This window comes from Cucurbita moschata, unplaced genomic scaffold, assembly GCF_002738365.1.
Source record: "Cucurbita moschata cultivar Rifu unplaced genomic scaffold, Cmos_1.0 Cmo_Scf00013, whole genome shotgun sequence".
Classification (NCBI taxonomy): domain Eukaryota; kingdom Viridiplantae; phylum Streptophyta; class Magnoliopsida; order Cucurbitales; family Cucurbitaceae; genus Cucurbita; species Cucurbita moschata.
Window position 1 is genome coordinate 4,519,436 of NW_019268529.1, and position 12,243 is coordinate 4,531,678.

Below are 12,243 nucleotides of genomic sequence, written 5' to 3' on the forward strand. Positions count from 1 at the left end.
TTTTTTTTTTTTTTTTGTCGAGTCAACCCAACTCAACCTTATTCTATTTTTAAGATTATTATGAAAATTAAAAATATTTGATATTTGTAAGGTTAATTATGTGTTGTGATAGATAAATATTTGATATTTGAACTTTACCGGATTTTAATTGTTAATGTAAGATATATAAATGGATAACTATGATTTTTTTTTTAAATTATTAAAAAAATAACTCGATAACTTAACTCAACCCAATCCAAATACGTTTAAATACAACTTTGTGTAAATAGTTTCAGCTATTTAAAACGATAATAATAATAATAATAATAAAATAAATGTAATAATTTTAAATAAGATTCCTCCCAAGAACATGAAAGTAGATGAAAGTAGAGTCGAGTCATATTAATTGAAATTGGTGACGACCTACATTCAAGGATTTAGATGAGAATTCTGAATCTAGTTTAACACTTGATGATCTCGACATTCTTTTACCGTCTTACGACATAGTTACGTTATTTACTTGTTACTTCTAAAAGTGAAGACTATTCACCAACACGAATTCTTCTAACATGTTTTGCTTTTACTTACATGCATCTTAGGAAAATTTGTAAGATGACATCTAACATAAAATTGTTGCAAACAAATCGTGTTTAACTTTGAAGTTCCTATAATTCCATCGAAAAATAAAGTTCTATTGGTATAAATAGTAACTTTCAATTCTTTAGGAATCACTCAATGATTATACAATGTTGAGACTATTAAGAGGTCATGAATTAACCTTTAATAGTGAACCATAGTGAACCGTAAAACTTGAACTATACTCGCTCAATTAGGGGTTGTTTTTTTGGCATAAATGAAGGAAGAACAAAGCCAAGGCAGCTGACTTATAGATAGTAGGCAAGGGAAGCCCATATCTTCCTTTGAGAAACATCCCCTTTAAAAATGGCCAAAAGCATAAAACTAGCCACACGCTGCAAGCCACCTCAACAACACCGCTACCTCTCGCTCGTGTCAAGCTCACGAGTAGTGCACTAACTTGGACCAGCACAATGGTTGTGCCCGGAATGAAGAGCAGCGACTCGTCGAATGTGAAGTGATTTGAATCTTCAAGCTTTGTCTTTTCATCAGTGTTGGAAGAAGATGAGTCTTTCTTGGTTACTTCGAACACGGTTTCTGATATTCTTAGAAGCTTTAGAACCACGTTTGCTACTCCCAATAACCATGGACACATTGTGTTTACTCTTTCCATTCTCTGGTTGTTCCACCAAGCTCTTAGGGATTGACCTGTTTGGAAGTACTGTAATAGCTGTTGAAAGTTGTAGAGGATGAAGATGGAGATTGGGATGATGATTTCTCGCTCTCTCACCTGAAAATAAAATGTTGTTCTAACGGAGTTAGATCAATCGCACTCACACACCTAGAAACAAAAATTATAGAGACACAAAGAATTACGTGGTTTGGAGAGAAGAAATTCCTCTATACAGGTAGCAGCCAATCTCGATAATCTAAGTGTTAGCTTTCCCAAGGCTTTCCCTTTCGTGCTTCCCCTTGAGTTTTTAAAACGCGTCTACTAGGAAGAAGTTTCCACACCCTTAGAAACCTTGGGTGTTTCATTCTCTTGCCCAAACGATGTGGGATCTCACAATCCACTTCCTTTGGGGGCTAGCGTCTTCGCTGGCACTCATTCCCTTCTACAATCGATGTGGGACCCCCCAATCTACCCCCTTCGGAGCCCAGCGTCCTTGCTGGCACACCATCTTGTGTCCATCCCTCTTCAGTGCTCAACCTCTTCACTGGCACATCACCCATTATCTGGATTTGATACCATTTGTAACGACCTAAGCCCACCACTAGCAAATATTGTCATGTTTGGACTTTCCCTTTCTTGCTTCCCCTCGAAGTTTCCACACCCTTACAAAGGGCGTTGTTCTCCTCCCCAACCGATGTGGGATCTCACAACTCTCACATTATAAAGTCTCTCAAAAAAGTTCCTCCCGAATGACATTCACCACATACAAAACGACACTCAAACTCAATCAAACTCAATACATCTCAATCATCCTAGACAACCCTTTGTATAAGCATAGAAGCATTAATATCATACCTAAATCAAGATGATTCATGTATTAAAATACAAGATGAACCAAATAAATGAGTTATAAACTAAATAAATGCCCGATGCATGAACTTATTCTTCACGACAACTTACAACAGCTGTAGGGATGTTCGCGAGGCGGAAATGGAGAATCTAATCCCCATCCTCATCTCCATTAGCTAACGAAGAAACCCCTTACTTTCATTCTCATTTTCCGTTTAAGCGGAAATTTCCCACTCCATTCGAGGTAGGTCTCCCGAATCCCAACTAAATGGGTTAAATGGATATCCATAACTATGAGTTAACCTAATATAACGTGCATGGAGAGTTCATGCTAGTTTTCCATTTGTACTTACAGTGGGGAAGACGTGAGAGTTTGTGATGAGACAATAAGCTGGTAGCATAGCATAACAAAGCTCTGGAATGGAACGAAAGCCCCAAGTGAGGAGCCATAAATACGCTACACATTGCTTCCATTCCAGCTTCCCAAATAGCGTGGCGAAAATGGGACAGTTTTTGCTGAACAAAATTTCAAGTAAGCCCGTGGCCCATCGCTTCTGCTGTGTCAATGAAGCAGGAAGCTCCGACGGCGCACAACCATAGAAGGCTGGCGGATCTAAGGCAATGTAAATAGATCTCCACCCTCGTTTCTGAATCATCAATCCTGTTTGGATATCCTCCACCGTCGATCCGTAGATCCACCCGATCTAAAATTCAAACAAATTATCACGACCCGTTTAGTAACGATTTCGTTTTTAGTACTCGATCTCGAGAAAAGAATAAAGAAAAAACCTTGGAACCCCAAGCAGTGCCAATCTCATAGCCACATCCAGCCACTTGGTTTGCTGCTTCAAGATTGTTCATAAGGCCTTTCAAATGATACCCACAAGCGTTATCCTCAAAAGTCAACGCTGCTGACTTTGCCAAAGCTTTTGATTTCCCAAATGATTTGAGTAATTCTTGTTCCGATGCTTTTCCTTCATGGTGAGGCGATTGACCATATATGACTTTTCGTCTATGAAAGCACCCCGTTCCGCTGTAGAACGGTCCTTGAATTCCCATGATCCCCCGTGCAAAGAACTGTCTCGGGAGATGAAGAAAATTATTCTCTTACACAATTTGAAAGAAACATGTCAAAAAAACTTCACTTGTAATTACCTCGTATAAAGCGATGAGTTGATTCCCAAAAGGGTCGTCCTTAAGGCCATCGTAGAAGCATTGGGGAGATTGAACGTATCCAATCTCTTTTGGTTCGGCTTCGGAGTTGAAGAATACACACATTGCATGTAAAATGACTTTGGGATTATTGGCATACATGTCGCAATCCACGTTCAGTATATAAGGAGCATTTGTTAATAATCCTGACACTCTTGTCTACATTATTGAATTATTCAATCATTAATAAGTTTTCAATTTATATAAGTTTATCAACATGTTTGGAAATTACCAGAACGTTCATGGCGCCCGCCTTGTAATGGTGAGGGTGTTTTGGACTTTTCTCCCTCGAAAGATAGATTAAATGTGGAAGTTCATCTAAATCATTCTTGTTTTCCCATAATATCTGCAAATAAAACCAATGATATGATAAGTGAATTATTCTCTTTTAGGATACTCAACTTAAACATAGAATGGAGAGAGAACGGGGAGAAATTTGTCCTCGTTAGTTCAACGGGACTAGAGACGAGAATTCCACCCTGACCTAATATATGTCCTACTAATCTATTATATATTATATTGTAAAGTGACAAAGACAATTATAACAGTTCAAGCTCACCATTAGCTGATATTGTCTGTTTTGACCTGTTATAGATCAATATCAACTTCACGGTTTAGCCCAAGCTCACTACTAACAAATATTGTCCGCTTTGACCCGTTACATATTGTCGTCAGCTTCACGATTTTAAAACGTGTCTACTAGGGATAGGTTTCTACAACCTTACAAGGTCCAAACCCTTATAAAAGAATGTTTCGTTCTCTTCTCCAACCGATATAGTACCTCACAATCTAACCTCCTTAGAGGCCGCACTGCCCAGAGACAAATATTGTCCACTTTAGTCGGTTACGTATTACCGTCAAGCCTCACAATTTTAAAACGATCTACTATAGAGGAGTTTCCATATACTTATAAGAAATATTTCGTTCTCCTCTCCAATCAATGTAAGATCTCAATCTATGTAAATATTAAAATTTATTCCCAGGTAGAAGTACCTTTATAATGGCGGGATGATTTTTGGTGTCAACATGAGAGAAGGGAGCCAAATCTTTACGTGAACTAAATCTGTCCTGTTCTGCGTCCTTGATTTTGCCTTCCACCCGTTCGTACTCCACCTTCCATTTTAAAACACATAAATTCATATTTAAACAGGAAAAAAAAAAACATTTTTTTAAAAAAAATATTCTAAAATAAAATTATAAAGACAAGAAATGAAAATTGCTCGAACCCTATCCCATTTTGTCGCTTACCTTCACTCTTTTCCACTCATTTTGGAATTCTGGAGAGGTGTGAAGATAAGGCGGTGTGGAGGCATTCGAGAAGTACCTAAACGGAGCCCGTTCGTCAACCTCATATTTACGGCAAAACGGAACCCAAATCCTTGCAAATTCCAATCCTTCACTAAGCGCATACAAGGTGAGAGGAGAGCAGCCGTCGTCGGAGACATAGCAAGCCAGTTTATTGGCCGGATAATCCAACGCCATCAAAGACAGCACCGTATTCACCGTTATTATTGGCGGTTCCAGCACCGGATCCGCTGTCGTCACAAATATGTCCACCGCCGGAAGCTCCACCTCCCTACACTTGACCCCACAACCTTAATAATCAAAGACCGCTGAATATGGTATCAGACTCATGTCTTAAAATTAGTCATGTCAATAGAATCCTCAAATGTGAGCCTTAGAAGCATAATCAAAAAATGACTAAGACTCCAAAATAAAAATAACCTCGATTAAGTGGAGGTGTACTTTGTTTGAGAGGAGGAATAGTCATGGGTTTATAATGAAATAATACTATCTCTGTTGTTAAGAGGCTTTTTGGCTTCCCAAAGCAAAACTATGAGAGCTTATGCTCAAAGGAAACAATATAGTAAATATTCTCAATCATACCACATATTTATTTATTTACCATGCTTAAATATGATGAACTATAATTCAAGACTAAATATCAGAAGATGTGAGAATTTGTGTTTATTACCGTTTGAGAAGGCGGTGAGGGTAAGTTTGGAAGTTGACGGGGTTCCATTTGGTGATGATGGAGAGGAGCCGGACGAAGGCGAACCAGGACTCGCAGAGGAAGGCCATGGCTTGGAGATTGGAGAAGCCATGGGTGGATAAGAGGAAGACGCGATAGGCTAGTAGTGAAAGCAGGAGGAAGAGGATGGCTAAATCCAAAGCCTTATGGGTCCGTCTTTTGATGGCAGTTTTTTCATAAAGTGGGAGAGAATTAGCCATTGAATATGTTAGGTGAAGGAGAAGCTGTTTGAGAGATGGATGAGTTTTGGTGATGGGTGTGTCCAACATATATAGCCAACTACTTTTTTTTGAATGACGACAGCGCTTATGAAATCCTTTCACTCTTCCGAATTGATTAGAGTTACCAAATTCTCGGGAACTTATTAGAACTATCTAATTAAGATCATATAAATTAAATTAAATTAATTTTTTTTAATTGAGTTAAATTCTTGGAGTTACATTTTTTTCGTCGAATCAACTTAATTAACATAAAAATAAAGTTACAATTAGAAATGTTCTAGTCACATTTAATCAACTATGTTATTCATTTATTTATAGAGGTTGGTTATCATAATTTTTTTTTGTCAGTTTATTATTATTTTAAAAGATAGTTATTTTAAAGTTTTTATTTTTTAATATAATTTTTATTAAAAAAATAGTAAAAAATTCTAATATATCAATATATGTCTAACATAATTGCTAAAAATTTAAATTTTAATATTAAGCAATAGCTTTCAAGAATTTTAAAAAAAAAATCTTAAATATTATAAATATTAACGTTTAGATTCTCGAAACTAACTAATTTATTTTTTTAATACAGCGAAAAATTATATATATATATATTCTTTTTTTAATATGTGTTTAAAATATGTTTATGTTAACTTGGGCGGGGCAAAAATATAATCTCGTTCTTTGTCTCCGCCGCCATTTATCTAACGGGAAAAAAATATTCCCCACTCTCTTCCACATTTTTCGTTTAAATGGAAAATCTCCACCCCATGGAACTTCGACCCCATGAGTAAAATAGACATTTTTAATTATAATCCAAGGCAACCGTATTGTACTCTGCCCTAAATAGTTTTTTTTAAGAATGTTGATACTCTATTCAACTCAACCCGAAAATAGACAGTTGAGTTTTGAACTTCATTCAGGTTGTTCGGATCATTAACACAAACAATCAAGTTGGTCTAAAATACTTTTCGAACTCAACTAGTGTCTGTATTAAAAGTTACAATTTTTTTCTCTTCTAATTTTTCTCATAGAACGAGTAATATTATCGATCATATTGTCTCATTTGTTTTCAATAATTTATGGGACCAACACTTTAATCTATGAAATTAAATTATTGCAACAAAATCTTTTGGAAAATATCCTTAACTAATTATAGGTTATATTTCCAATCAAACTGTCATATCAAACTCAAAATTTATATTAATTTTTTAATTTCTTAAATTAAGAAGACAGCTCACCATTGACCTTAAAAGTCACGAACTCATGTTTCATGTTAATTTTTTATTTACTTAAATTAAGATGACAGCTCACTATTGTTCTTAATCTCAAGATTATTATGTATTTCAATTTTTAAAAAAGGTAATTTTTTTTAATTAAACTGGTAAGTATTTTTATAGTTCAAGTCAATTTTGCAATATTTAAAAACTTCATTATAAAATTTTATAAATTTTGGATACCAATTGACCATTAAAAATTTAGATATAATTTTCAATCAATTATTTTAATCTTACGTTTTTCTTTTAAATGTTTTATAATAAAAAACTCTTGAGTAAAATAAGCAATATAATACAAATCAGACGCCCATACTGAAAATAATTTTTTTAAAATATATTAAATTAAAAACACACATATATATACATACATACTATATATATATATATATATATATAGAAATTACTGCTGCGAATCAGAATTCTGCTGTCGGATTTTGTCCATAGTGCCATTAGTCAATAGCCAAGTGTGACCCGACATCAGTTAATTTAGGAATTTAATATATTATTATCGTATATTTCAAAATTTTAAAATAATAGAAGTGAATATAACTCAATTGTGTAATTAATAATTATTTTATTAGAACTACTTTTTTATTTTCTAAAATATTTTCAAATTTTAAGTTAAAGTTTTTAAAAGCAAAAGGTAATTTTACAATTTTTTTTAATTTTTTAATTAAATTTTTTTACAAAACCGAAATTTCCCAAAATTGATTTACTAAATGATGATGCGCCCCAGCCTCAATTTATTTTCCATTTGGCTTATTTTTATCCATTTTTATTATTTAATTTAAGTGTTTATGTTTTCACATTTAAATTTATTTAGACGATGATAATTAAATTTACACTAAATTAAAATTTTAATGCAGGTGGTATTTATTTAGTTTCTAATTTTTTTTTAAAAAAAATGAATTTATAGATCTAGATCTACTCTTGTACAAACAGACAAAATATGGGGCGAAGAGGACCACGGTTCACCAATAATAATAATTATTATTATTATTATTATTATTATAATAATAGTAATAGAGTCTTTTATTTCATATATATATATATAGGCATGTCTTTTAAAAATATATTTTCTTAAAATGGTTTACTAATATAGTATTTTTTAACTTATAATTATTAACATATATATTATAGTTCTACTCTTATTGAGCCTTGGACACATTCTGGGCTCTAAAAGCCCAGTGGGCTTGACTTTGATTGGGCCGAAAGGACTTGTAAACGGGCCCAGCAATTCAGAAGTAGTGCTTAAATTGGGCATGTGGGGCTTCGACGCTTCGAAGCCTATTTATTTATTTTGTTTTTGTTGAGTTTTATGACGTCATTCGTACGGATTAATTTATAATTATGAAAATGAAAAATCCAAAATAAAAAAAGGTAAAAGCCAAAGCCAAACTTATTTATTAATTTTTTAATTTCGTTTGTTTTTTTTGTCAAAAAGGGTCGTTAGAAAGCCCCACCGGTTTTTCCTTAATTCTGGCTTCAACCAAACGCATGCCAAACTTGGCAACTCTATACCCATTCAAATATAATAATCACTTTTCATTTTACACGTGTCATCTTCTGGATGGCTCCCTTTCTACACCTACTTTCTTTTTCTCCATTCCCTAAAAATAATAATAATTAAAAAAGGAAAAATAAATAAGACCCGTGTGAATAAGTGTTGCCATCCGTCTAAGTGTCACAATTGCACTTTTATGATTGAGGACAAAAATTATACCACACTTATTCTAGTTAAACGAACAAGTTGGTCGTATAGAAATCGTAAACTGTAAACAATTCAAACGTATTGTTAAGCCTCGATCACATTTGAGAGAAAATGTTTCCGAAAAAATGTTATATACTAAAACAAGATTAGTAACAACTATAGCTTTTATAGAATATAACCCAGATAGAAAGAATTAGTGACCAATCATCTAAGTCATTTGAGTCCTAGCAGGCGTAGACATGATTTTGGTGAATAAGTATACATCTTGTTTGGAATGAGTCGGCAGATGTGAACATCTAACACGAACCAAGCACCACCGACCAAGTACATTGAGCTAACTATGCACTTTCATGACAATTGTGTCCCCACTTTTAGACAATATTATTTATTTATTTATTTATTGAAATGAAAGCACTTGGTTGAGCCACCAAACATTTATTTGTATTTTTAAATTTTACATTAGTTTTCAAGTTTTCTTCAATATTTGAGCTGTAGCCTATCCATAAATTTCAACCTTCAATTAATGATTCATTTTAAATTTAATAAATATGGGTTAAAATACCATATTTAATTAATGATTCATTTTAACCATGTTTTTTATTTTTCAAATTTAATACCATATTCATTTTTAAATTCAGATTTAATACAATTAAAAATTAGATTAAATTTATAATTTAATAAAAATATAAAAATCTATAAGCTCCCATTAAAAAAGTAATAAAGAATATTCCAATTTTCAAATGCAAGCTCATTAATGACGTCATTGCCCTTTTGAGAAAAAGGTGAAATGCGTGGAATTTTGTTTTTTCGTTTTTTTTTTCTTTTTTTGGTGTAACTAATTAATGATGGTAATTACTAAAAAAGCGTTGAACGTCCAATGGAAAATTTCAGTTCGGTGACAGATGGCACGAAATAATTGGATACGCCACCTTTCTTTTCTTTTTTTATTTCCATCTTTTTTAAATATTTTGAGTGCCTCATCAAATTTGCTTCACTTAGAGGACACAAATCCTCCAATTAAGTCCTTTTTTACAGCTAAATAAATAAATAAAAATTAAGGTTTCTAGAAGGTTCGGGGAGGACAAATTAAGATATGAATTCATGATTTAAAATTAAAATCATGATTTAAAATATGAATTCGACACTTGATGAGAAATTTTTTAGAATGGACGTCATCTCGACTCTTGAAATTGGTCGGACAAAACTTGTCTCACCAACTAGAATGCATTTTATTAGCTTGTCGTGTTCCTATCCTGTAATAATGACAAAAGATATTGATCAATTCCAGTTTTTTATACCACTATAATAAGGTCTACTCATTGTTCCATTCAGAGCTGAGGTAAGTTGAGCTCATCCTGTTGTACTCTGCTCTGAAAAAAGATACGAGACGTTTATTCAAGAAAGAACGTATTAGTCTCTCGATTTGCTCGTCGAGGTGAGTAGAGGACAAAGATAAACAACCCACTTTTACCCATTTTAGCAAACCCGAAATAAACCTATGATATTTCCTCCATTGGTCAGGGTGGACTCCTCTCAATAACACTCAACAAATTTGTTCCACCGAACCTAAATAAAAAAAAAACTAAAAAAAAATGACACTAGAAAATCCCTTGGCATCCTTTTATCGAACACGTGGCGGCATATTGTTATGACATGTCATCATTAAGTAGGCAGGCCGGAACCGATCCTCCACCCATAAACACGACACGTGGCAATCTCTCCGTAGAGAAATTGTCAACCCTCTATATATATATTACACCTCGAAAAACCCATTAAATCTCACTCATATACCAATCAAAATGGACTGGACTAGAGGCCACGTCATTGGCCAAGGCTCCTCTGCCACCGTCTTTCTCGCCACCGCCTCTCCCGGCGGCGATGTCTTCGCCGTCAAATCCGCTGAGGTTTCTCACTCGCAATCTCTACAGAGAGAGCAATGCTTCCTTTCTTGTTTAGCCTCTCCGTACGTGGTTTTTAGTAGAGGCTGCGATGTCCGTACCGAACAGAGTGGCATCGTGATGTTCAATTTGTTCATGGAGTATTTACCCAACGGCTCACTCGCCGACGCGATTCGCCGCCGTGGAGGGCGGCTGGACGAGGCGGCGATCGGAAATTACACGCGGGACTTACTACAGGGATTACTGTACATTCATTCAAAAGGCTTAGTACATTGCGACATTAAAGCCCGAAACGTTTTGATTGGCCGAGACAGTAAGGCGAAACTGGCGGATTTCGGATGCGCCAAGTGGGCGAGCCAGACGGAAGTAATCGGCGGGACGCCCCTGTTTATGGCGCCTGAAGTGGCTCGTGGTGAGCACCAAGGACTCGCCTCTGACATTTGGTCAATTGGGTGTACAATTATTGAAATGGCCACCGGCGGCGGCTCGCCATGGATGAACACAACCGACAACGACCCAATTTCCGCCCTGTATCGAATTGGGTATTCCGGCCAGTTGCCGGAAATTCCATCTTTTTTATCCCAGAAAGCGAAGGATTTCTTAGAGAAGTGTTTTAGGAGAAACCCAAAAGAGAGATGGACGGCGAATCAGCTTCTAGATCACCCATTTTTAAGGGAAGTGAATTCCATTTCCACCGCAAAGCAATTCCGGGAAGTTGATTCAGATTCTCCGACGAGTGTTGTAGAACAGGGGATTTGGAGATCAATTGAAGAATCCGGATTCTTCCGACCCAGTTGGTCGCCGACAGAGCAGATCCGACGGCTGGCAATGGATTCAGGGGAGGCGAGATGGACGGAGGATGAGAATTGGACGACGATCCGAAGCGAAGAAGTGGGTGAGGAAGAGAGAGGCGGTGGCGGCAAAGGGTGGTTGGCAATGGAATTCATAGATAAGAAGAATGTTAGGTGTAGAATTAGTAGAAATGATTTGGCGGACAATAGTTGTAAGAACATCATTAGTGTTGTTCATAATAATATTAATCATCTCTCTTTTCTTAAACAAAAACATAAATTTGTTCCTTTAATCCCAAGGTTATTATGATATTCAATTTAATTAAATTTGTTCCCAACATTCTCCTGCATCCGGTATGATATGATCACGTTACTTACTCTTCGCTTCTAAGAGTGAAAATTATCTCCACAGCTCAGTACAAGTACTTCCAACATCTTTTATTTTCACTGATATGCATGTTCAAAAAATTCTCGAGAGATCACCCAATATAGAATTGCTCGAAGCAAAGCACATTTAAGTATAAAGCTTCTATCATTGAGCCATGGAAAAGTAATGTTCTTCTTTAGTGTAGATTCTAATTTTTAGTCTTTTAACCCTTTCTTAGCTATCATATCTTCACGATCACTTTTATTCAATCTTGAGTTATTCATTTACCCTTCATTTACTCGGATGTCATATGCTACCAACTTCTGCATTGGTTTATCCCTACACTACATTCTACTAGTCTCAATCCTATACCTGAAGCGTTGCGCTAATTTAATTAGTATCGGAAGTGAAAAAAAAGATGAGAATGAAAAGGGAAACTTTTATGGAATTAGGTCAACAGAAAAAACCCAGACAGAATCATTGAAAAGTTAGAAGCTTTTGAAAACAAAAGGGAAAGAGGAATGCCTAACTCCCATGGCATCCACCGTCGGTTGAAGCTCAAGAAAGGAAGCCATGCAATGCCATGTGTGTCTTAATTACTACGCATTGCCCAACACTCTACTTTGTCTCTTTCCTGTTTGGCCTTTTTTTTTTTTTTTTTTTTTTTTT

General features: G+C 35.2%; 2 protein-coding genes across 2 annotated transcripts; one reads left to right on the forward strand and one right to left on the reverse strand.

Annotated features, from left to right (window-relative positions):
• Positions 1 to 728: 728 nt before the first annotated feature.
• On the reverse strand, positions 729 to 5,573 carry LOC111451107 (cellulose synthase-like protein H1). The gene is made up of 8 exons (XM_023091383.1): positions 5,265 to 5,573; positions 4,538 to 4,865; positions 4,283 to 4,402; positions 3,522 to 3,635; positions 3,233 to 3,448; positions 2,867 to 3,154; positions 2,431 to 2,781; positions 729 to 1,345 (listed from the first exon to the last, which is right to left on the reverse strand). The coding sequence occupies exons 1-8, from the start codon at positions 5,519 to 5,521 to the stop codon at positions 809 to 811; spliced, it is 2,211 nt and encodes a 736-aa protein (XP_022947151.1). The 5' UTR covers positions 5,522 to 5,573; the 3' UTR covers positions 729 to 808.
• A 4,597-nt stretch (positions 5,574 to 10,170) lies between these two features.
• Positions 10,171 to 11,517, forward strand: LOC111451631 (mitogen-activated protein kinase kinase kinase 18-like). The gene has a single exon (XM_023092103.1). The coding sequence runs from the start codon at positions 10,318 to 10,320 to the stop codon at positions 11,515 to 11,517; it is 1,200 nt and encodes a 399-aa protein (XP_022947871.1). The 5' UTR covers positions 10,171 to 10,317.
• Positions 11,518 to 12,243: the final 726 nt, after the last annotated feature.

Excerpts from the sequence above, each read along its gene's own strand:
- LOC111451107 (XM_023091383.1), bottom strand. The coding sequence starts at position 5,521 with ATGGCTAATTCTCTCCCACTTTATGAAAAAACTGCCATCAAAAGACGG. Across the intron at positions 4,403-4,537 it reads ATGAGTGGAAAAGAGTGAAG|GTGGAGTACGAACGGGTGGA; the intron begins GTAAGCGACAAA and ends TTAAAATGGAAG. Across the intron at positions 1,346-2,430 it reads ACTCTCACGTCTTCCCCACT|GTGAGAGAGCGAGAAATCAT; the intron begins GTAAGTACAAAT and ends TTTTATTTTCAG.
- LOC111451631 (XM_023092103.1), top strand. The coding sequence starts at position 10,318 with ATGGACTGGACTAGAGGCCACGTCATTGGCCAAGGCTCCTCTGCCACC.